Below are 21909 nucleotides of genomic sequence, written 5' to 3'. Positions count from 1 at the left end.
TGCTGGTAATAACTTATAATATTTTTTGAGTTTCAGAAAGCACACATAGGGGCTTCCCTGGTGGCGCAGTGGTTAAGAATCCACCTGCCAATGCAGGGGACACGGATTCGAGCCCTGGTCCAGGAAGATCCCACATGCCGCGGAGCAGCTAAACTTGTGGGCCACAACTACTGAGCCTGCACTTTAGAGTCCGCAAGCCACAACTACTGAGCCCACGTGCCACAACTACTGAAGCCCATGCACCTAGAGCCCGTGTTCCGCAACAAGAGAAGCCACCGCAATGAGAAGCCCATGCACCGCAACGAAGAGTAGCCCTCGCTCGCTGCAACTAGAGAAAGCCCGCACACAGCAACGAAGACCCAACACAGCCAAAAATAAATAAAATAAATTTAAAATGTATAGATATTTTAAAAAGCACATATATTCCCTTATGAAAAATATCAATAGTATACAGTATGTTACTAACTCAGAAAAGCAATTAAAATGGTTCTTAGAAAAGTATTTCTCTATCAGAAGAAGTTAAATATTTATTTTGCACTGTATCTTTGTTTCTAAATCTGACACTTTTGCCAGACATCTTTTAATAAACAACCTAAGACAACAACAAAAAATAAATCAGCTGTTTTTAGACTGTACAAATTCAGAATAAATAACTGATTAAGAAAAAAGAATACTATTTTGAGCTAATCCATGTTTCCACAAATTTCTAGGATCTGAGATTGGAAGACAGAAGTCTTAAGTGACAGTATTCCTACTTATAATCCATCGAAATGGATGGCAGAACAAGAACACTTACAAACTGATGAACATTCGAGTACAGAGCAACTTTAAGCTTTTTGAACCAGGAGCGCTTTTTGGAATTCCATCGACCCCGGCCACTATAGAACACAGCCTCCTTCACAGTAAGTCCCTTATATTCCACCGCAGCTTAAAGGAACTCACGCTTTCATGAGCAACTCAAATGATTATACAATCTTTAAATGATTTTAAACTAAAGGCATTATTTTAAGACTGCAAAAAAGTTTTAAATAGCATAATATATTTTACTCAAAAAATGGGTGAGGTGGTCAAAAGGTAAAAACTTCCAGTTATAAAATAAATAAGTCCTAGGGCTATATTGTACAGCATAGAGTTAATAAGACAGTATTGCATATTGGAAAGTTAGAGAGTAGATCTTAAAAGTTCTCATTACAAGAAAAAACAATTGTAACTATATGTGGTGATGGATGTTAACTAGAATTATTGTGGTAATAATTTCAAATTGTTATGTTGTGTATCTGAAAATAATATGATGTTATATGTAAATTAGATTTCAATTTTTTAAAATGAGGGTAAAATGCTTCCTATGCAAAGATTCAAAGTTTCTGTGCATTTTCTATCTTCATATTTTCATTGAGTTAGGGGAGCATTATAAAGTTAAAATAAGCAAAAGAAGTTGAATATTATACATCAATTGACACATTTTTCTGTTTACCAAATTCCTCATTCTGGTTTGTGTCTTCTTCACCTTTACCTAATTATCTAGCCTGGTGGCAAGATATTTCCATTCTTTTCCTCCCTTTCCCCAATATGCATAAGATAATTATATTTCTGAAATGATCTATATTTTATATTCTTTCTTTCCCTTGGTATTGAATAGATTTCAGATCTTTTATAACCATAGTGAGATGAACGCTGAAAAAGTTTTTTTCTTTTTTATAGAAATACGCTTCCAATAACACATTGTTATACTTACTTGTGTTATAAATAGTGGGAAGGAGTCCTAAAAGATCACAATATGCTATTTCAATTTCTTTACAATAATATCTTAACAGTAATCACTTAGTGTTAATGAAAATAGAACATTTAAATTCAACCTTCAAAAGTTTATATTGTTCATATTTTACAAATATTAAACTGGAGTTTCAGCTGTTAAAATATGAATTTCTCTTACAATTTCTCCAAAGACTTCAGACACATCTAATCCAAGGCTGCAGAGAAAGGAATTTAACTGCCAAGTCAAAATAAAATAATGTTCTAGACTACACTGTCCAATAAAGTAGCCACCCGCCACACGTGGCTATTGAAATAGAAATCAACATTAATTAAAATTAAGTCAAATAAAATCAAAATTAGTCTCTCCATGTACTAGTCAGATGTGAAGTACTCAATAGCCATAGTGACTATTGGTACTGGACAGTGCAAATACAGAATATTTCCACAATCTCAGAAAGTTGATTGAGCAGTGTTTCCTAGACTTTCCTTCTCAAGGAGAAGTGTGAAGAGAAGTCATTGAACATGTAAGGGAAGGCTTAGGCTTAGGCTGGAGAAGGAACAACTAGGTAAGTCCTTAACCTTGAGGCATACATCAATGTATGATGAGAAAGTGCTTTCTCCTAAGAGGAAGCAATATTTGACATTATTCCACTGCATTTCATTGATATAGATTTATATCACATCAGCTGTCCCCTAGCCAAAGATCCACCATAGACAAATCAATCAAGAAAACAAAGAATTTCTGTCATAAGAGATATCCTCTTATTATTTATGGTCCTCAAAATTAAGGAATAAAAAAGATGATGGTATAAACAGGCAAAATACATGGATAAATATTAATAGAATGTGATATATATATTGTTATTAGTTATATACAGTTACATAGTTATTATTTTTATATAGTTACATAGTTACAGTGTTTTATATATATATATATATATACACACACATATATAGAGAGAGAGGGAGGGAGTTATTCCATCATCCTGGTGCTACACATTTTCCATTAAAACTTAAAATCTGAAGATCTACTAATATTTTAGAAGAAAAAAAGTAATTTATACCCACACCAGAAGAACTACATTCTTTAAAATTTCCCAAATGTCATTTCTATTGCAATAGCTATTTTATTATGTAGTGAATAATATGTGATTTTAAAATCGCTGATGATCAATGTACTGCTTCTTCCTCGTAACTCATGCCAACAAGGACACCAACATCTTTTAGACGCATCTGAAGTGGGAACAAAAGCCCCCTTGCCTTTTTAAAGACTTTTTGTATGCTTAAAATTAGGGATTTCTAATATGACAACATAAGAACACAAACAGCAGCTAGAAATGCAGCAATCTTTTGTAACCAGTTTTTAACAGCAAGTGTCAGAGAAAGCAAGGAAAGATCTCTTTTTGTTCTCAACAGATGTAGGCACAAAAATACACAGCCAGAAAGCTCATTTCAACTTGCTAATTACAGGAATAATAAACTAATTTTGAATAAAACTGGACAATTTCCTTCTATTTGTAACCCTGAATTTTCATCCACAATTACCCAAGTAAGGTACATTTACTTGCATACATAATTTTATATTTACATACATAATTTTATATTTATAAAGACAAAAATCTACAAGGATAGTTTTAAAAGATCTCTCGATATATTAGACCTAAAGTGTTAAACTGCTAAGTCTACTTTCTCTACACGTCCAGTTTTCTCTACTTTAACTGTTCTATCAAGAAGAGTGGGATGACTCAGGAATCTTCAATGGACCCAGGAATAAAAGATCACCATCTGTCCTTCCTTTACAGCTGAATAAAATAGCTCAAAATCGCAGCAAAAATCTTCTTACCCAGCAAAATCCCTATGGTAAAACTGTCCTTTTATAGCAATTGTTTTTGGCAAAAACTTTGCCTTTTAGTAAAATTAAAACATCCAAATTAATCTTTTGACCATTTTTAAACTCTTAATTCAGTCAGGAGAATAATGGCGCAAGAAACCAAAGCCAGAAGACATCACAGAAACCCAAACTACATTGATAGAACTCATTTTAAGTTCAGACAGCAAAACATGGGCAAGCCTGGATTTTATAAACAGTATTTGCAGTTTTAAACCAAGTATTGATACTTGAATCTAAAGATAATGAAGCGGATAATATAACCTGAGTGCACAGAAAAAAAGTCTCCATGGAAACAGATAAAAAATTAACACAAGAATAAGAAGAAGTTGTTTTAACAAATTCTGATTCAGGTTTTTGTTAATGTTTTGTTTTGTTTATTTGTTTGTTTGCTCAATTTGAAAGCCTTACCATCCTGCTGGCCATGAAGAGCCTGGGGACTTTGCATCCTTTCCTCAAGATTGGAGCTAAGGTCAGAGTTCACAGCTGACATCCGTGTTGAATCACTCATATCAAATTCGTCACTTTCTATTGAACTTTCATCCTGAAAATTGTTTTAAAATATCATCAAGTATCATAAAATATAATACATTCAGATAATGACCATCTAATCTATAGGGTCAATTAAAGTTTAGCCAGTTAGTAAGCTTTTACAGAACTCAGTAAAATGTCACACATGAATAGATTCTTGAAATAACAAATAAGAAATTTGAAAATGTGTGAAGATTCAATGTTCTATGTAAAAGATGTAAAACATAAAATAATGTATTTAGGAAGGACGTAGTTGAGGAATTATCTGAATAGTGAAAGAATGGATTTTTTTTATTAGTAAAAAACTTCCTAAAAGAGTCAATCACAAAACATAGCATAAAAAGAAATACGTTTTAATTTTTTAAATAAATGACAATAAAATATTATAAGCAAAAATCTGACACTGCAATAAAAAATCTTAACTAAAAATTTTTCGTTGGTAAAGAAAATGGAATCTAAAAACAGACAAACTTACATGACTAGATTCAAAGTCCACATTTGCTGGAAAACAAGTTAATCTTAGCACAACCTTTCTTTCTTTACAAGGGAATATAAACGGCATTGCAACCACAAAAAGTTCAAGGTAAAAGTGTGCAAGATCCATTTACCAAAAGCCAGATCAGCAAATGGCTAAATTACCAAAAGGCAAGTTTGCCAAATGGTCAATTCATCAAAATCTGTCAAATATTAACTTAAACCAAATCTATGCTATGTTGCTATAGTCATTTCCGTGAAGCAAACTCCTTTTTTGCTTTGGAGAACTGATTTTTGGACAAATGCTGTGCTTATGTAGGCAGGAAGGCCTTAGAAACCTGTGTAAAATATCATAAATGTTTAATTGAAACCACCAGGTTTAACTTCAATTTGTAAACATTTGATCTGAAAGTCTAACATTAATGTAATGACTACCAGTAGCAGTAGCAAATTTATATTTGCTGACATACTTCATCTTCATCACAGCCTGTGAGTTAGGTGCCAGCATTTACCCAATTTTACAGATTGAGAAATTGAGGCACAGAGCTGTTAAGTAATTTATTATACTATTATATACCAGAACTGGGATTCATTATGATGTCTCCCAAACTTAAGAAAAGAGCTTCTTTGAATAGGAAGAGTTCCCCTGGCTTCATAAATGACATCTTGGCATCAGCAAAGAGACTTTTCTTAAGTCTCCCAAACTTAAGAAAAGAGCTTCTTTGAATAGGAAGAGTTCCCCTGGCTTCATAAATGACATCTTGGCATCAGCAAAGAAGTTGCTATGGTTAAGGTACAGGAGCATTCTAGCAGACTTACAACGGGCATTCTGATCCCTAGGTCAGGCCCAGGTGATTTGGGTGTTCTTCCCACCCAAACTGTCTGATTTGTGTCTGGGTCTGATTGTGTCTGGGTCTACTGAGTAGCACTAGCTCTTCATTAATTCAGCGAGGAAATGCCACCCTGGGAGTCCTCTGGGCAATCAGCCACACAGACTTCTCCCAGCCATGTGCCCTCTCGGTACATTATGTTATCTCCAATTCTAAATTCTAAGAAAATCCAAAGCATCTGAAGTATTAAATATATATGTTCAAAAGAGAAGAAAAATAACAGAATTCAGTGTACACATCCATGTTATCAATGTGTACCATATACATATATGTACATATATACACACACATAGCTAGATGATATAGATATCCATTATATACACTCTATATAGTGTCTGTAATATCACAGTGCTTTAGAGCACATTCTCTGGAACCAGACTGCCTGGATTCAGATTTATACTCTGCCACCTATTAGATGTGTCTCCTTAAGCAAATTACCTAACATTTCTGTGCCTCAGTTTCCTCACCTATAAAATGGGAGAAATAATAGTATCAATCTCATAGGGCTATATAATGATTGAGGGGCTATAATATATCTAAAGTAGTTAAAACAACGTCAGATCCATAATAAGCACAAAACTGTTTGATACTGTTATATAGAATATGTAACAAATTCTACAGTATATAAGATTCATATTTATTATATGAACACATACAAAAATAAATGTAATGGTAAAGATGATCAATATGTGTTTATAAAGTAGCTGTGGATACTATATGAACATAGTCTTTATAAAAGCATTTATTATATACCCTACAAAGAGCTAACTAGATGTAATCTAGTAAAATACTGTTTCCAGGGTATGTGTATGTGTGTGTACGTACACACACAACCATCTGAGATATATGAGATATATGTATATATATATATGTGTGTCTATGTGTAAAAGCTATGTGTGTGAGGCTATGTGTGTGTATGTTTAAGAAGATCTAGACACAAAGATTGAGGCTGCAGTCTCTGTTCTATAGAATGGTTAAAACAAACTGTACACTACGGCTAATCAATGTAGCTAGTGTGACTAAAGAACTGACAATTTAATTTTAGTTAATCTGGATTAATTTTTATTAAATTTCAATATCCCTGTATGTCTAGTGGCTACCATGCTGGACAGTGCAGATTCAACATTCCTCACTGCTGGATATTTCCAACCATCACTATTAGCAATGCAATAAACATCCTAACACTTAAATTGTTCTGTGCAACAAATTCCTTAGTATAAATTTTTAGTCAAAGCATATAAATAACTTTTTAAAGTTTTAAAATAATTATTGCCAAACTCTCCCCCAGAAAGTTTGTTACGGTTTAAACTCTCATCAACAGTTTGTAAGAAGGCCAATTGACCTTACTTTGGATACAGTATTTTGTAATTTTAAAGGGATTCCCATTCCTGGCCTTCTTTATCTCTCTGAATAGCATTTAGTATTGACCTATATAAACACTTTCATTATTCACTTCCTTTATTGTCTGTTCTCCCACCACCACTAGAAGATAAGCTTAATAAAGGCAAGAATTTTGTCAATTTATTCACTGTTTATCTCCATTACCTATAAGAGTGACAGTTACAGAGAAGATACTCAATAAATATTGATTGAAGTAATTGAATAAACATTTATTAAAATTTAACTCATCACAAAGGAATATCTTACTTGATTTCCATTTTAACATGACTTATGTTACTTAACCACCTTCCTTTCTTTCAATAATCACAATTTCAAATATTTCATAAATAATCTAACTCATCATTTATATGAATAGTTTTAAGACAGTGTACACCCAAGTTAGCATTTTTGAAATGTAAAGATAAGAGTTATTTTCCTAACCCAGTTATAATTTAAAAGGATCTGTCTCTCTTATGTGAAACACTTAGGACTTTTTAGAAGCCAGAAGGATTTAGCATATGTGGACCCTACTGCTGGCACAAAGTTAATCTTACATTTTGGCCTAGAAATAAACAGATCAATATCTAAATGAGTTTCCTACAAATATTTCACAGCTCTAACTAGTTTACGAGTTTTTAAAAAAGATTTTCAATTCTGTGATGACTCATAGGAATAATATTTTTATTCTCAGGGATGGATAAACAGTAACATTTTCTTAATTGTCTTTCCTGTCTTTGAATGATTTTATTACTAGTTATTCAATCATTTATACACAGCTATCTAATAATATGGGATCTGATACTGCCACTGCACTAATACAGATATTCTTACAGAGTGTACTTTTCATAAAATCTTGAGATAAAACAATTTTATAAACATAGTTTTGAGATTAAACCTGCTCACATAAAGAGAAAATCAAAAATTTGATTTCCGGGCTTCTCTGGTGGCGCAGTGGTTGAGAGTCCGCCTGCCAACGCAGGGGACACGGGTTCGCGCCCTGGTCCAGGAAGATCCCATATGCCACAGAGCAGCTGGGCCCGTGAGCCATGGCCGCTGAGCCTGCGTGTCCAGAGCCTGTGCTCTGCAGCGGGAGAGGACTCAGCGGTGAGATGCCCGCATACCACAAAAAAAAAAAAAAAAAAAAAATTGATTTGTGTTTTATGAACAAAGTTAACAAAGTAATTGTAAAAGAATTTAATCTTTGATAAAGGAGGCAGGAATGTACAGTGGAGAAAGGACAGCCTCTTCAATAAGTGGTGCTGGGAAAACTGGACAGGTACGTGTGGAAGTAGGAGATTAGATCACTCCCTAACACCATACACAAAAATAAGCTCAAAATGGATTAAAGACCTAAATGTAAGGCCAGAAACTATCAAACTCTTAGAGGAAAACATAGGCAGAACACTCTATGACACAAATCACAGCAAGATCCTTTTTTGACCCACCTCCTAGAGAAATGAAAATAAAAACAATAATAAACAAATGGCACCTAATGAAACTTCAAAGCTTTTGCACAGCAAAGGAAACCATAAACAAGACCAAAATACAACCCTCAGAATGGGAGAAAATATTTGCAAATGAAGCAACTGACAAAGGATTAATCTCCAAAATTTACGAGCAGCTCATGCAGCTCAATAACAAAAAAACAAACAACCCAATCCAAAAATGGGCAGAAGACCTAAATAGACATTTCTCCAAAGAAGATATACAGACTGCCAACAAACACATGAAAGAATGCTCAACATCATTAATCATTAGAGAAATGCAAATCAAAACTACAATGAGATATCATCTCACACCAGTCAGAATGGCCATCATCAAAAAATCTAGAAACAACAAATGCTGGAGAGGGTGTGGAGAAAAGGGAACCCTCTTGCACTGCTGGTGGGAATGTAAATTGATACAGCCACTATGGAGAACAGGATGGAGGTTCCTTAAAAAACTAAAAATAGAACTACGATATGACCCAGCAATCCCACTACTGGGCATATACCCTGAGAAGACCATAATTCAAAAAGAGTCATGTACCAAAATGTTCATTGCAGCTCTATTTACAATAGCCCGGAGATGGAAACAACGTAAGTGTCCATCATCGGATGAATGGATAAAGAAGATGTGGCACATATATACAACGCAATATTACTCAGCCATAAAAAGAAACGAAATTGAGCTATTTGTAATGAGGTGGATAGACCTAGTGTCTGTCATACAGAGTGAAGTAAGTCAGAAAGAGAAAGACAAATACCATAAGCTAACATATATATGGAATTGAAGGGAAAAAAATGTCATGAAGAACCTAGGGGTAAGACAGGAATAAAGACAGACCTACTAGAGAATGGACTTGAGGATATGGGGAGGGGGAAGGATAAGCTGTGACAAAGCGAGAGAGAGGCATGGACATATATACACTACCAAACATAAGGTAGATAGCTAGTGGGAAGCAGCCGCATAGCACAGGGAGAGCAGCTCGGTGCTTTGTGATCGCCTGGAGCGGTGAGAGACAGGGAGGGTGGGAGGGAGGGAGACGCCAGAGGGAAGAGATATGGGAACATATGTATATGTATAACTGATTCACTGTGTTATAAAGCAGAAACTAACACACCATTGTAAAGCAATTATACTCCAATAAAGATGTAAAAAAAAAGAATTTAAATATATCTCACCAAATAATGCTGTATTTAAAAATAAATACTTAACCGCATTTCCTGTTCTATAGAAATTTCAGAAAGGAGAGAATGTATTAGCCTGAGAAACTATCCCTAATATAGTTACTCTGAACGTGTATATTAATTAATGGCTACTAACTAGTTAACAAGGATTTACTAAGCCCATATTGTTATAAGTGTTTTGGGGAATATACACAGGGTATATATATATAACTTAGTCCCTGCCTTTGAGATACTTCAACCAAACTGGTGAGTTAATTAATATTTTAGAGAAGAATATTTAACAAATATGCATTTAGTATCTAGTATACGCCAACAAGCACATTGCCAGACTCTTACTATACAAATTAAATAATTTGAAACATCAAAAAAATCTCTAGTTAAGAAGAATCACCACAAATTGTAGAAAATGCAGAGAAGTAGACAAACAAATACTTAGGATAATGATTAACTGAAAAACAACTTTAAAATATACACAAGATTTGGATGGTGGGGAAATGGTTATATTTGAAATACCTATGAAATTGAACTTTCTGATTTCCAGGTAAAATAGCCTTAGTACTAAAACTTCCCTAGATACAGACTTATTTGGAATACTTTCCCCTGAACTTTCTAGCACTTTACCTAGGTTTAGCTCGATGGTGGGCTACTAAGGAAAATGACTCTTTCTGGGGAATGAGCAAATTCCCACACAGCACTAAGGCAGAAGTGGTAAGATATGGTATCTCTGTTGAGCACTAGAAATTTCTGCCTATTTCTGTGCAGTCCTAGTGACACTCTTTTCGTTAAAAATAAATAAATTACCACCTTCAAAATGCCGTCATGTTTAACACAACAGTCATGGTTATCAAACCTCATTCTGACTCGTGATATAAGTGTAGATGTTTCCATTTTACCTCGTCTTGCTGTGAGTTTAGCAGCTGCAGTTTCATGTGCTTCATGTAGGCCATGGTAATTGGCATGTTGTAGTCAATCATGCTGGTCACCAAAGTGGGAGGTTTTCCATTATCTGTAATAAAACATTTTTAATGGGTAATGAAAGTGATACTGCATTCTACCTGTAATTTCAGAATGATCCAATTTGTTCAAATTGAAATAAGATTCTAGATACCAAGTGTTTAGGAGATTGGTAGCATGAGAGATGGATCGTAGAAAAAATAAATGACTGGTAAGAGTCAACCAAGGTGTTTGGGGACAAATTAGCGCTATGGATAAATCTGGTATCTCTAACTACAAGGGGAGATTTTTGATATCCTGGATAACAATGAGTGACACTAATAGAGTGACTAAACAAAATTATTGGTATTTTTGTATGCTTCTCCTTTGCTGCATGCTTACTTTTTTTTTCTTTGGTCGTGCCGTGTGGCATGAGGGATCTTAGTTCCCTGACCAGGGATCAAACCCGTGCCCCCTGCAGTGAGTCGTAAGCACTGGACTGTCAGGGAAGTCCCCAGACTTGCTTTCTACACGGACTACTTGACCACAAGAGGAAATTTACTTTTTATTTTTTGCTGTTCCACCCATTCTCCAACACAAGGGAATAGGCTAGCCTAAATGTATCTTTGAGATTAATCTCTGAGAGAAACTCATACGTTAGGAAAATAATCCAAATAATTTTTAATGAAAGCCAAAGCCAAATTATAACTTTTCTGTAAAAGTTTTCAGTGAAGGAACTCCATACTATTCATTACTTTTAGAAATAAGAAATTGGTAGATTTAAAAGAACACAGATGGAACATCAATTTCCTTGCTAAGAATATCTAAAATACCATGAAATACACACAATAAATGAAAATTAAACATTATTATAGGAAAAAAGTTATTTGCTACAGTCAAAACTGCTTTTCTTCTGAGAAAGGACACTGAGTTGCTTTGTAGTGAATCTTCAACATTCACTGTCTCCTGCTTGAATACATGAGACGATCTGACTTGTTAAACTGTTTCTGTCTACCACATTCTTATAAAAATGTGGGATATAAATTACCATTATGAATAAAATTACTTGAAATCTCACTATTTGACACTGCGGCTACCTTTATGATCTGTTCCATCTGGGTTTAAATGCATTCTTTTCTGGCACTCTGAGCAGCTCATTAGAAACCGTGTCACCGCTTCTCTTGGTAGGAAGGCATAGCTCTCTGAAATCTGAAATGATTCACAAAATAGAGGTGTTATTATATAAGCTGACTGGGCATGATTCAACAGAAATGATCATTGTATTTCCAAATAAGACGCATTATTCCATAATGGCAGGAAGCACAATGAAAGCATGCACCGCATACCATGCATCATTTCAAGAAATATCTATCCAACTTGATTGCATGTCTCTTAATAATCGCTAATAATGCAATGTGGAGGAAAAAAATCAACCACATCTGGATGGAGATCTGTTTATATTTCTGCATTTCTTTTAGGAAAAATAATCCCAGTGTAAAGATACTCTAGTGAATTTTCCTTATTAAAATTTGCCCACGATTGTTTTGGCAATTAAACTTATTGCTAGCACCATTAAAATTTTACCCAATTTTACATATATTTTTAAAAATTTAGCCCCAAAGTGAAACAGTAAACTTTGGATTTTGCAGTAATAAGCATTTCTTCATTATTGCTTTTCAAAGTACTTTAAGGAAAGATAAAAAATAATCTGAGCAGAACTCATGTATCTATTTACTGCAGTGAATCATCCCTTCCACAGAAAATGACACACTTGGAATGCATTCTGGCCACCTATTTCAGTTGCTATTTTATGTCAGTTTTTCATAATTTATGTTCACAATAGTTCACATTGATTGTCAGAGCCAGCTTTTCCAGTGCCCTATACAGAGCTTCTCTTTTCAGAACCATGATCCAGAATCAAGTTAGAAATCAATACTCTTGTCAGTGATACTTTAAATATTACCTTTTCAAAAACCAAGGTATTTCTCTCAAGAAAGCAAAGATTTCTAAAGTGAAACTGACAGATTGTTAAACATCTCTAAACAAAAGCTGACAGTGCCGCTAAGAAGTCTGATGCAGGGCATTAGTTTTCCACCATACTGTCACTGACACTGGTCCATGAAATATGAGGTAAGCAAAAGGAATAAATGAGTTGTAAATTAGACATAATTGCCATAGACGATTCCTCAGGTGCATGCAGAGCTGTTATGAACGTTGATGTTATTTTAAGCTTGTAGAAGGAAGGAAAATATGCACCTTGCATATAATTGAGTGCAAATCTGCGCCAATTCCATTAATGGTGATGGGGTTAACTTTTGCTGGAGCACAGCATCGAGGAAACCTCACATATTAAAATCCAAAATTGTAAAGCATATTTTTCCCTTTCATGTGAAAAACAGGTCACATCACTTAACCTATCTCTTTGACTCTCAGGGAAAAGAAGCCGTAGGAATGTCAAAGAGAAGGAACAAGTCTACAATGAAAAATCTGCCATGGATGATTCATACACAGGTAATCCACAGTCTACTCTACTGGGATTGGAATATGAAACTGATTTTTAATATAACTATCATTTGTAAATTAAGGTGTTGTCCGGTTTAAAAAAAAAAACAAACTTCCTTGTACTATACAAGGAATTGTGGGAGAAAAGAAGCAGAGCAATTTGAAAGCATTTCATCAAAATATTTTATATAAGCTATTGAATAAAGAAATACATAAATGCAATATAAATGTTCATTCATTCTCACTCACTCTGTCTCTTCACACACGCACACACACACACACAAATTTGATTCCTATTCATCTATTTTTACAGAGGGAACTAACACTTTAATCTGATGTATTTATCTGATTAGAGATCATTTTTTCTGACTCTCTGAAAACCTTTTTTACAATTATTCAGAAGTTAAGTCTCTGATTCATGCCCAGTCTGATACTTCATATTTTAACTCACATGGAATTATAATCCATGGGAACTAACAGAGCTGACCAGTAAATTCATTAACAAACAGGATTTGAGAAGAATGTTCCATTGATTTTCATAGAGGGTTTCTATTAAGGCTTATCTCTCCTTATATAAAAGAGAAACCTTCAATTGAAAACAAAAATAGCCAACTGGTGGAGTTAAAGAGATGCTGCATTTGCTTCGCTGGTCCTGACGCTCTCCACAATCTGCCCTTTTCTCAGTGCTAATAAAGCACTTATGTAGAAATCCCTTCTAGAGAGCTTCATCACTGACCTGACTCAATTGTATTATTTGTCCTAGCACTACTTAGCTCCAAATCAATTTTTTCTTGGAATCATTAATCATATTATATTTCCTTTACACTTTTACTCTGAAAACCAGGTACTTGTACTGACCACAAATATGTTATGTAAGTGGATAAATATGCTATGTGTACATGTGTGAATGAAATATATAAAGTCCCACCTTGTATCTTAGAAAAGATTTTTTAGTGAGTATTATATCACATTGTTCTCTGTGGTGTTATTCTGGGCACTATATGTTATATAAGTGGATAAAATCCCTTATTTGGGGGTACTTTCTTGGTGCTCAGAACCCACTTATAGGGAGACCTGCTGAGACACCCCACCCTCATCAGATCTTTTCTACCCCACCTCATGTTCATTGGGGCCCAAGGATCTCAGAGTATTCTTAGGCACAGGGAGAAGAAACCCTCAGAAAGTCTCACACTCATTTCTGAAACAATATTTCTCCTGCCATGGAGGTGAAGAGGGAAAATGATTCCTTTTTCTTTATCTAGGCTCTTTCCTCTCCAGCCTCTTTGAAATTAAGGGTCCTGGGCAACCTTCACTGCTGAAGTTCTCAGAACATTTTTAAACAATGAGATGTCCTTTAAAAGTTCTAAAATTATGGTGCGTTTGAATAATTGCATTTCACAATTAAAGCCCATAATGAAATACTGTGGTGGTCCTGTCAATATCCTTCCATGACCCCATTCAGAGATTATACAGAAAGCCTACATGAAGACTCTTGAACTTGAGGTCTGAGCTAAATGCTCCCATGGCTCTTGCTCTAATGAAAGGGTCTGTTTCTGTGAGTGTCTGAAATGCTAAATCAACTTTAAATAGATGTTCATAAACGGTGATAAAATCAGGGACGGGTTCTTCTAGGCTGTCTATTCATCAAAGTCCTAACATTCTTCATACAACATGTAAAAGCAGGTGCAAATAAAATATAGAAGGGACAGAAATTGCAAAACATTTTGATTCAGGTACTTGAAACACCGTTCCACTAACACTATAATTAATGATATAAAATGCTATAGTCATTCATAAATGTCTATTTCCTTGACCCACTTTTCAAATCTAAACACTTCTTTGTTTCTAAGACAGAAATCGGCCTTTGAATACACAGTACAGAACATTTCTAGAACACTAGTGAGGATAATATTCACTTGAAAAATGCATTCTTAGAAACATCTTTATATTTGGGAGAGATAGAGAGTATTTCCTTAGAATTGGTTTATCAACACAGAAATGCTGCATCTTGTGAGTAATACGAAACAAAATATCACATGAATGGGTATTAGTCTCGCTCCTTCTGAATTACACACTAAAACAAACAAACAAAAAACAACTGCCATGGGACAAGCCACATATATTGCCTGTAACAGAAATAAACATCCAAAGGAAGGACTAGAACATAGCCATACTGAATCTTATAAGCCAACGATCTCACATTATTTATCATGTAAATAATTGTGAGGCATCCCTTTCCTAGAAATGTTATTTTCTAGGAATCCAGACTTGTTTTCTTAGATTTATATAATAGTTTTCATTGGGGCTTGCATCCATTATTTTAGACAGTGGCTAAAATAGATTTTACAGTAATTTTTTGACAATGGGATCCACTGGTATAGAGAGGTTAAATGAATTGCCATTGTTACACAATAGAGGGCAAAGCGAAGAGCTGGAAATTGAACCTGGAACTCTCAAATCCTGGTCTGTTTCTATACATTGAAGGGACCATGGTGGGTTCATGCAACAGACAGATTAGACAAATGCGTAGGATCCAAGGAAAGCAGGAACATCAAAATAGATTTTTTAAAACTTTGGTATTTCAAAAAAAAAAAAAACCCAAAGTATCAAAGTGTTACCAAAGTCAGGACTTGGGAACTTCTTCTTTTTCTGCTATCACTGTTATTTTTTATTATAATAAGTATTATAGCTACAAAGCTCTATATGATACACATATTAAGTTTTAAAATTAATTTATTTTTTCTATTCTTTTCCAAATTCTTTTCCCATTTAGGTTATTTCAGAATACTGAGCAGAGTTCCCTGTGTTATACAGTAGGTCCTTGTTGGTCATCTATTTTAAATATTCCTTAAACTTGAGTTGTGGCTGAAGATTTGTTGTTGTTGCTGTTTTTTAATTGTGAATTAGCTATGGTTGAGGGGTGGAAATGCTGTAGCACAACACAATTTTTTCATTGCTTATCGTTTCTAAAGACCTTAATTCAACTGTGTATTAGACAACATTGATACTGTTTTCAGTGAAAATATTACATTCTAAGTCTGTTAAGACTGGAATTCATCAGTAATGCAGAAATGATAAATTGCATTATCATCCTAAATTAGAAGTAGAAATCACCTCTCCAATTAAATAATATGGTAACACTTCTACATAAAAATAGTTGACCTGCAGCATCTTTTGATGGACTAAGCCAAATCAGCATCTAGAGCAAAGATAGTATGATGTTAGTGATCTAATGATAAACCTATGCACCTGAAGAGGGTACCATGATTAAATCCCATAAGGAGCACTGCTATTGATCTTGCACTTGTAGGTTAAAATTAAAAAAATTAAAAACTAATGGGAATATATTTCTGAAAAGTTTACTGACAAATATTATAGTTGAAAGGAGGATGAGCATTTTTACCTTGCCATGTCCCTGTCTTCTGAAGGAAGAAGACACAGTACCTTTTTAAACACTACATCTAAAAAACCAAATTCTGGCAGTTCTCAAGTGCCACTCACCTTCCCCTCAACAGCTTGGTTAAGGTAAAACTGTAACTTATTCAAAAGAACTGATATTTTAAAAATCAATCGCAGTCAAGTTAGTTTGCAAATCTCACCTTATAAATTTGATAATATATATAATTCCTAAAGTTTTCTTACATTTACCTTTGAACAGCACAGTTTTATCTCCAGAGATGTCTCCTTTCTTACTTGGATCTGAACATATGAAGCAATATAAAATTAGGAAAAAGTTTAAAAATTAATTAACCAAAATAATTTAATAACAAATTGTTCCTTTGCTGTACATTGCCAGACTGTACGTCACAATTACATGATGCAAGTGTATCTTACTAACTTGAGCCATTAGGTTTTATAAATTATGAGCAAAATTGATAACAGACAAAATTTTTGAAACAGGACTGTTTGTCCTGTCCCACTTCCTCAGTCCCAAGCATTCTTCCCCTCTAATTTTAACAGTGTTTAATTTCTGAACATTTTCAATAGGAAGGCCCTCAAAATTGACTCAGCTTGTCCATAAATCTGCAATTCTCTGGCTCCTGAAATGGTAGAAAATTGACAATTCTCTAAATTAGGATTCTCATTAACTGTATGACAACTATTACTTGCTTTGGCCGTTTTACACAAAAGGAAATGCTTCCTAAAAGAGTATACGTGTGTTTGTTTCCCATTGATTGAGTGCTTAATAATAATTATGCCAAGTAAGAATTTTATATGGAGTTTATCATTTAATCCTCACATCAGTCCCAGAATAGATTACTATCATCACCATCATAATCTCTGTTTAACAGATGAGGAAACTAAGCTTCAGAGAGGTTGTGTAATTTGTCAAACAAGGAGAAGAGACAGGACTCATGTGATAATCTGGTTTCAGAGCCTATCTTTTATTCACTTTTCATCACCATATTTTATAGCCTCTCCTGGTCATCAGTATTAAAACTGAAAGAGACTGTCTCATCCATAAAAAGTGGGAATATTAACCTTACAGCATAGGTTAATTATACTAAAATGTTTATAATGTTCCCTGGTGTGAGATTCTTTGTAAGTATAAAATGCTGTGACTGGTTTGATGTGACCCTTTTGAATACAAGGCCAGTCAAGGGCCCTGTACCTTGTCTCAGGTTACAGAGTTCCACAGGAAGCATATCAGACTGTGCAGTTACACTACAGAGCTCCACCTGGAGGAAATTAACTGACCATCTGTCTTGTTCCAGCAGAACTGACTGCTAAAGTAATGGCTTTGATGATGGCCATTCTGACTGGTGTGAAGTGATACCTCATTGTAGTTTTGATTTGCATTTCTCTAACGATTAGTGATGTTGAACATCTTTTCATGTGTTTGTTGGTCACCTGTATGTCTTCTTTGGAGAAATGTCTATTTAGGTCTTCCGCCCATTTTTTGACTGGGTTGTTCGTTTTCTTGATATTGAGCTGCATGAGCTCCTTGTATATTTTGGAAATTAATCCTTTGTCAGTTGCTTCATTTGCAAATATTTTCTCCCAATCTGAGGGCTGTCTAATGCTGAAGAAGGTGTGGAGAAAAGGGAACCCTCGTGCACCGTTGGTGGGAGTGTAAATTGATACAGCCACTATGGAAAACAGTAGGGGGTTCCTAAAAAACTAAAAATAGAACTACATATGACCCAGCAATCCCACTACTGGGGATATACCCAGAGAAAACCATAATTCAAAAAGATACATGCACCCCAATGTTCACAGTAGCTCTATTAACAATAGCCAGGACATGGAAACAACCTAAGTGTCCATTGACACAGGAATGGATAAAGAAGATGTGGTACACATATACAATGGACTATTACTCAGCCATAAAAAGGAACGAAATTGAGTCATTTGTAGAGACGTGGATGGACCTAGAGACTGTCATACAGAGTAAAGTAAGTCAGAAAGAGCAAAACCAATATCGTATATTAACACATATGTGTGGAATCTAGAAAAATGGTATAGATGATCCCATTTGCAAAGCAGAAATAGAGACACAGACGTAGAGAACAAATGTATGGATACCAAGGGGGAAGGGGGGAGTGGGATGAATTAGGAGATTGGGATTGACATACATACACTACTATGTATAAAATAGATAACTAATGAGAACCACCTACTGTATAGCACAAGGAACGTTACTTAATGCACTGCAGTGACCTGAATGGGAAGAAAATCCAAAAGGGGATGTATGTATTTGTATGGCTGATTCATTTTGCTGTACAGCAGAAAGTAACACAACATTGTAAAGCAGCTGTACTCCAATAAAAATTAATTTTAAAAAATGAATAAAGTAATGGCTTCGTAATAACAACCAGGAACTAAATGCAGAGGACTTCCATTTTTAATAGAATATACAAGAAGGAGTGTAAGTAAACTATTTCTAAAGGAAAAAGACTTCTAATTGTTCAAAGAAATTCACCAGTAGAGAAGTTATTGTTGCTTTAAGATTTGAACCTAACACATGAGCTGAAATAGAGATATCACATGACATGGGTAAATCATGAGCATTAGCAAAGCAGAAAAAGCTAAAATCAAAAGATTTATCAACCAAAATCACACCATTTTGTCCTAAGTTCCCTAAAGTCTTAGCAAAAGGAAAAATCATAATTAATGTTACTAAATATTAGTAATTTGGAAAAGCAGCAGGCCAGTGCTGAATTTCATTACAAGTAACATTCCTCCACAGCTTGATACCTTTGTCTATAGTGTGCTCCACTGCAGATGCCGAGCTTTAGAGCAAAATAAAGTTGGTCTAATCACACTATTTTTAAAATTACCTTCTCCACCTTTGCTCTATAAAATGAATTTAGAAAATAGAAATAACACCTTTATTTCACTGGAATAATAACATTAAAACTTTTTTTTTTTTTTTTTTTTGCCAAATATCATGCAGTACACTCATGGAAGAATTTGCCTTCGGGGCCGAATTTTTTTTTTTTTTTTTGCGGTACGCGGGCCTCTCACTGTTGTGGCCTCTCCGGTTGCGGAGCACAGGCTTCGGACGTGCAGGCTCAGCGGCCATGGCTCACGGGTGCAGCCGCTCCGCGGCATGTGGGACCTTCCCGGACCGGGGCACGAACCCGTGTCCCCTGCATCGGCAGGCGGACTCCCAACCACTGCGCCACCAGGGAAGCCCCGGGGCCGAATTTTTAACATTTTCTCTTGTGAAACTCTTGAAATTATGAATAAAGAAATAGTCTCCTAATGAAATTTGTTTATCATATCGCTATTGTGATATTTAATATTTAATACTGTGATATACTATCACAAACCACCTGCAATGTACATAACTGGATAACGAAGCTGTAGAAAATTTATTTCTAAAAACTAATAAAATTAAAATAGGGGCTTCCCTGGTGGTGCAGTGGTTGAGAGTCCGCCTGCCGATGCAGGGGACACGGGTTCGTGCCCCGGTCCGGGAAGATCCCACATGCTGGCCCCGTGAGCCATGGCCGCTGAGCCTGCGTGTCGGGAGCCTTGCTCCGCAACGGGAGAGGCCACAACAGTGAGAGCCCCAAGTACCGCAACAAGCAAACAAACAAACAAAAACCAAACAAAAAATAAAATTAAAATGTAATTGAACAGAACCTATAAATCCAAACGCTATTAAAGACCTCATATGTACTGATTCACAAAGACACCATAGTCCAGAGAGACCCCTATCTAAGGAGGGGAAGTCTTGTTTATGGGCACTATCTCCAGTTCAACAAGGGCCACTATGTCTTTACGTGGTTTATACATTGTATATTTTTGAATAGATATGAAGAGAGGGAATTAGGGAAAAAACCACATATATATATATATATATATACACACACCCATATCACATACATATAAAGCTTTACAAACACTATAACATTTGGCCCAGATATTTTTATAGATGTGTTACAAAACTGAAAAGTCCAGCCAATGGTTTTCTCTTATATTTATATGGATTCTCTTTTACCCATTGCATGCGTGAGAAAAGGTAAGCAGGGAACATCATTAAACTTCTACAGAGGAATTTATTAATCTGGGGAGTTGCACATGGAAACAGTCTTACACAGATGAAGACATTTTTCATCTAAACATTTATTTACTGAACAAATATCTATTAAGTGTATAGGCATTATAATTATCCCTGAATACTGTGAGATATGGTTCTACACCACTAATGTGCCCGGCTATAGCAAATTATTGGAATCACCTGTTGGTAATTGTTTGGTTAATTTTGAAGAGATTCCGAAAAATGCTTTGATCAGGACTCAGCATAAATACTCTTAGGTTAAAAAGTGTATTCATAGCAACAATCAATTAAACAAAAAGCCAGACATTTGGCCTGCCTAATCAAATTTGTATTTACTCTGACCCTCAACAATTTTTGCTTCCAAACCCTAACTACTATTTCAGAAACACTTCCTGTTTAATTGTATCTGTTTGACCTCTAAACACCTGATAAATAACCAAATGAATTCCTGTACCTTAACAATATCTCCGATACTGAAACTAGGATGCTGCCAGATTTGCTCTTCAGCTCCAAACGTGCCACTGCCCCCCTGGTGGCAGATTCTCAAGTTTTAGTTGGGCTCCTAACAATCCCGAAGTATTGCTTGTTTTGTTGCACTCTGATACTGTTATCACCTACTCCAACGTGCTATTTTCATATCACTGTCTACTATTTCCCTTCATTCTTCTCTGAGTACTTTCTATATATTCAATCATCACACCCATTCATCAGCTCCTCTTGTCTTTTTCATTTAGTTAAGGGGGAAGGGGGTGGCCTAGCCCAGTCTGAAATATCTTGGGTTGCTTTTTGAAGAGTATTAAGGTTCCTAGATAAAATACAGCACACACAATTAAATGTGAATTCCAGATAAACATGTGATATTGGGAATAACTTATATTAAAAATTATCATTTATCTGAAATTCAAATATAACTGGGCGTCCTGTATTTGTTAAATCTGACAACCTTATACGGTACATTTATCTAAGATGAATGAAAATATGGGTTAGAGTCCAAAGATAATCTTAAATTTGGAACAAATTGTTATGTCAGGAAGATCTAAGAATATACCAAGAGCAGAAGTGAGAAGCAGGGTAGGTGGAAGTAATTATTGGGCATCTGCAGGTAATCTGAAATCACAGTGCCCATTGAAAGCAATATTTTCCAACTTTTTAGACAAACAGCACCAGTAGAAATATATTTTATATCATAAGCCAGCACATATACACATTTCAACAATAAAACAGACCATTTCTATTTTCTTCTATTTCATTTTTTAAAGTTATCACAACCCACTAAAGTGGCTTGAAAACTCACTAATGGGTTGTGATACATAATGTGAAAAACCTGGTCTAAAGCAGAGGGATGCAGCCTGTCAGTCCAAAGATATTTGCTGTGGT

General features: G+C 35.1%; 1 protein-coding gene across 6 annotated transcripts in view; it reads right to left on the bottom strand.

Moving 5' to 3' along the window:
* The window catches only part of NOL4 (nucleolar protein 4), a 394072-nt gene that overhangs the window by 249898 nt on the left and 122265 nt on the right, over window positions 1-21909 (bottom strand). For 4 of the 6 annotated variants that reach the window (XM_065889362.1, XM_065889364.1, XM_065889363.1 and 1 more), the window contains 3 exons: window positions 11618-11729; window positions 10481-10593; window positions 4055-4187 (listed from right to left, as the gene is read on the bottom strand). In XM_065889362.1, coding sequence (XP_065745434.1) covers window positions 4055-4187; window positions 10481-10593; window positions 11618-11729 — 358 coding nt within the window. Of the gene's footprint in view, window positions 1-4054; window positions 4188-10480; window positions 10594-11617; window positions 11730-16326; window positions 16348-21909 lie in introns of those variants that run through there. The other 2 variants (XM_065889369.1, XM_065889370.1) reach the window with 1 other exon arrangement.

This window comes from Phocoena phocoena, chromosome 13, assembly GCF_963924675.1.
Source record: "Phocoena phocoena chromosome 13, mPhoPho1.1, whole genome shotgun sequence".
Lineage (NCBI taxonomy): Eukaryota > Metazoa > Chordata > Mammalia > Artiodactyla > Phocoenidae > Phocoena > Phocoena phocoena.
This window is presented reverse-complemented; position numbering and strand designations above follow the sequence as displayed.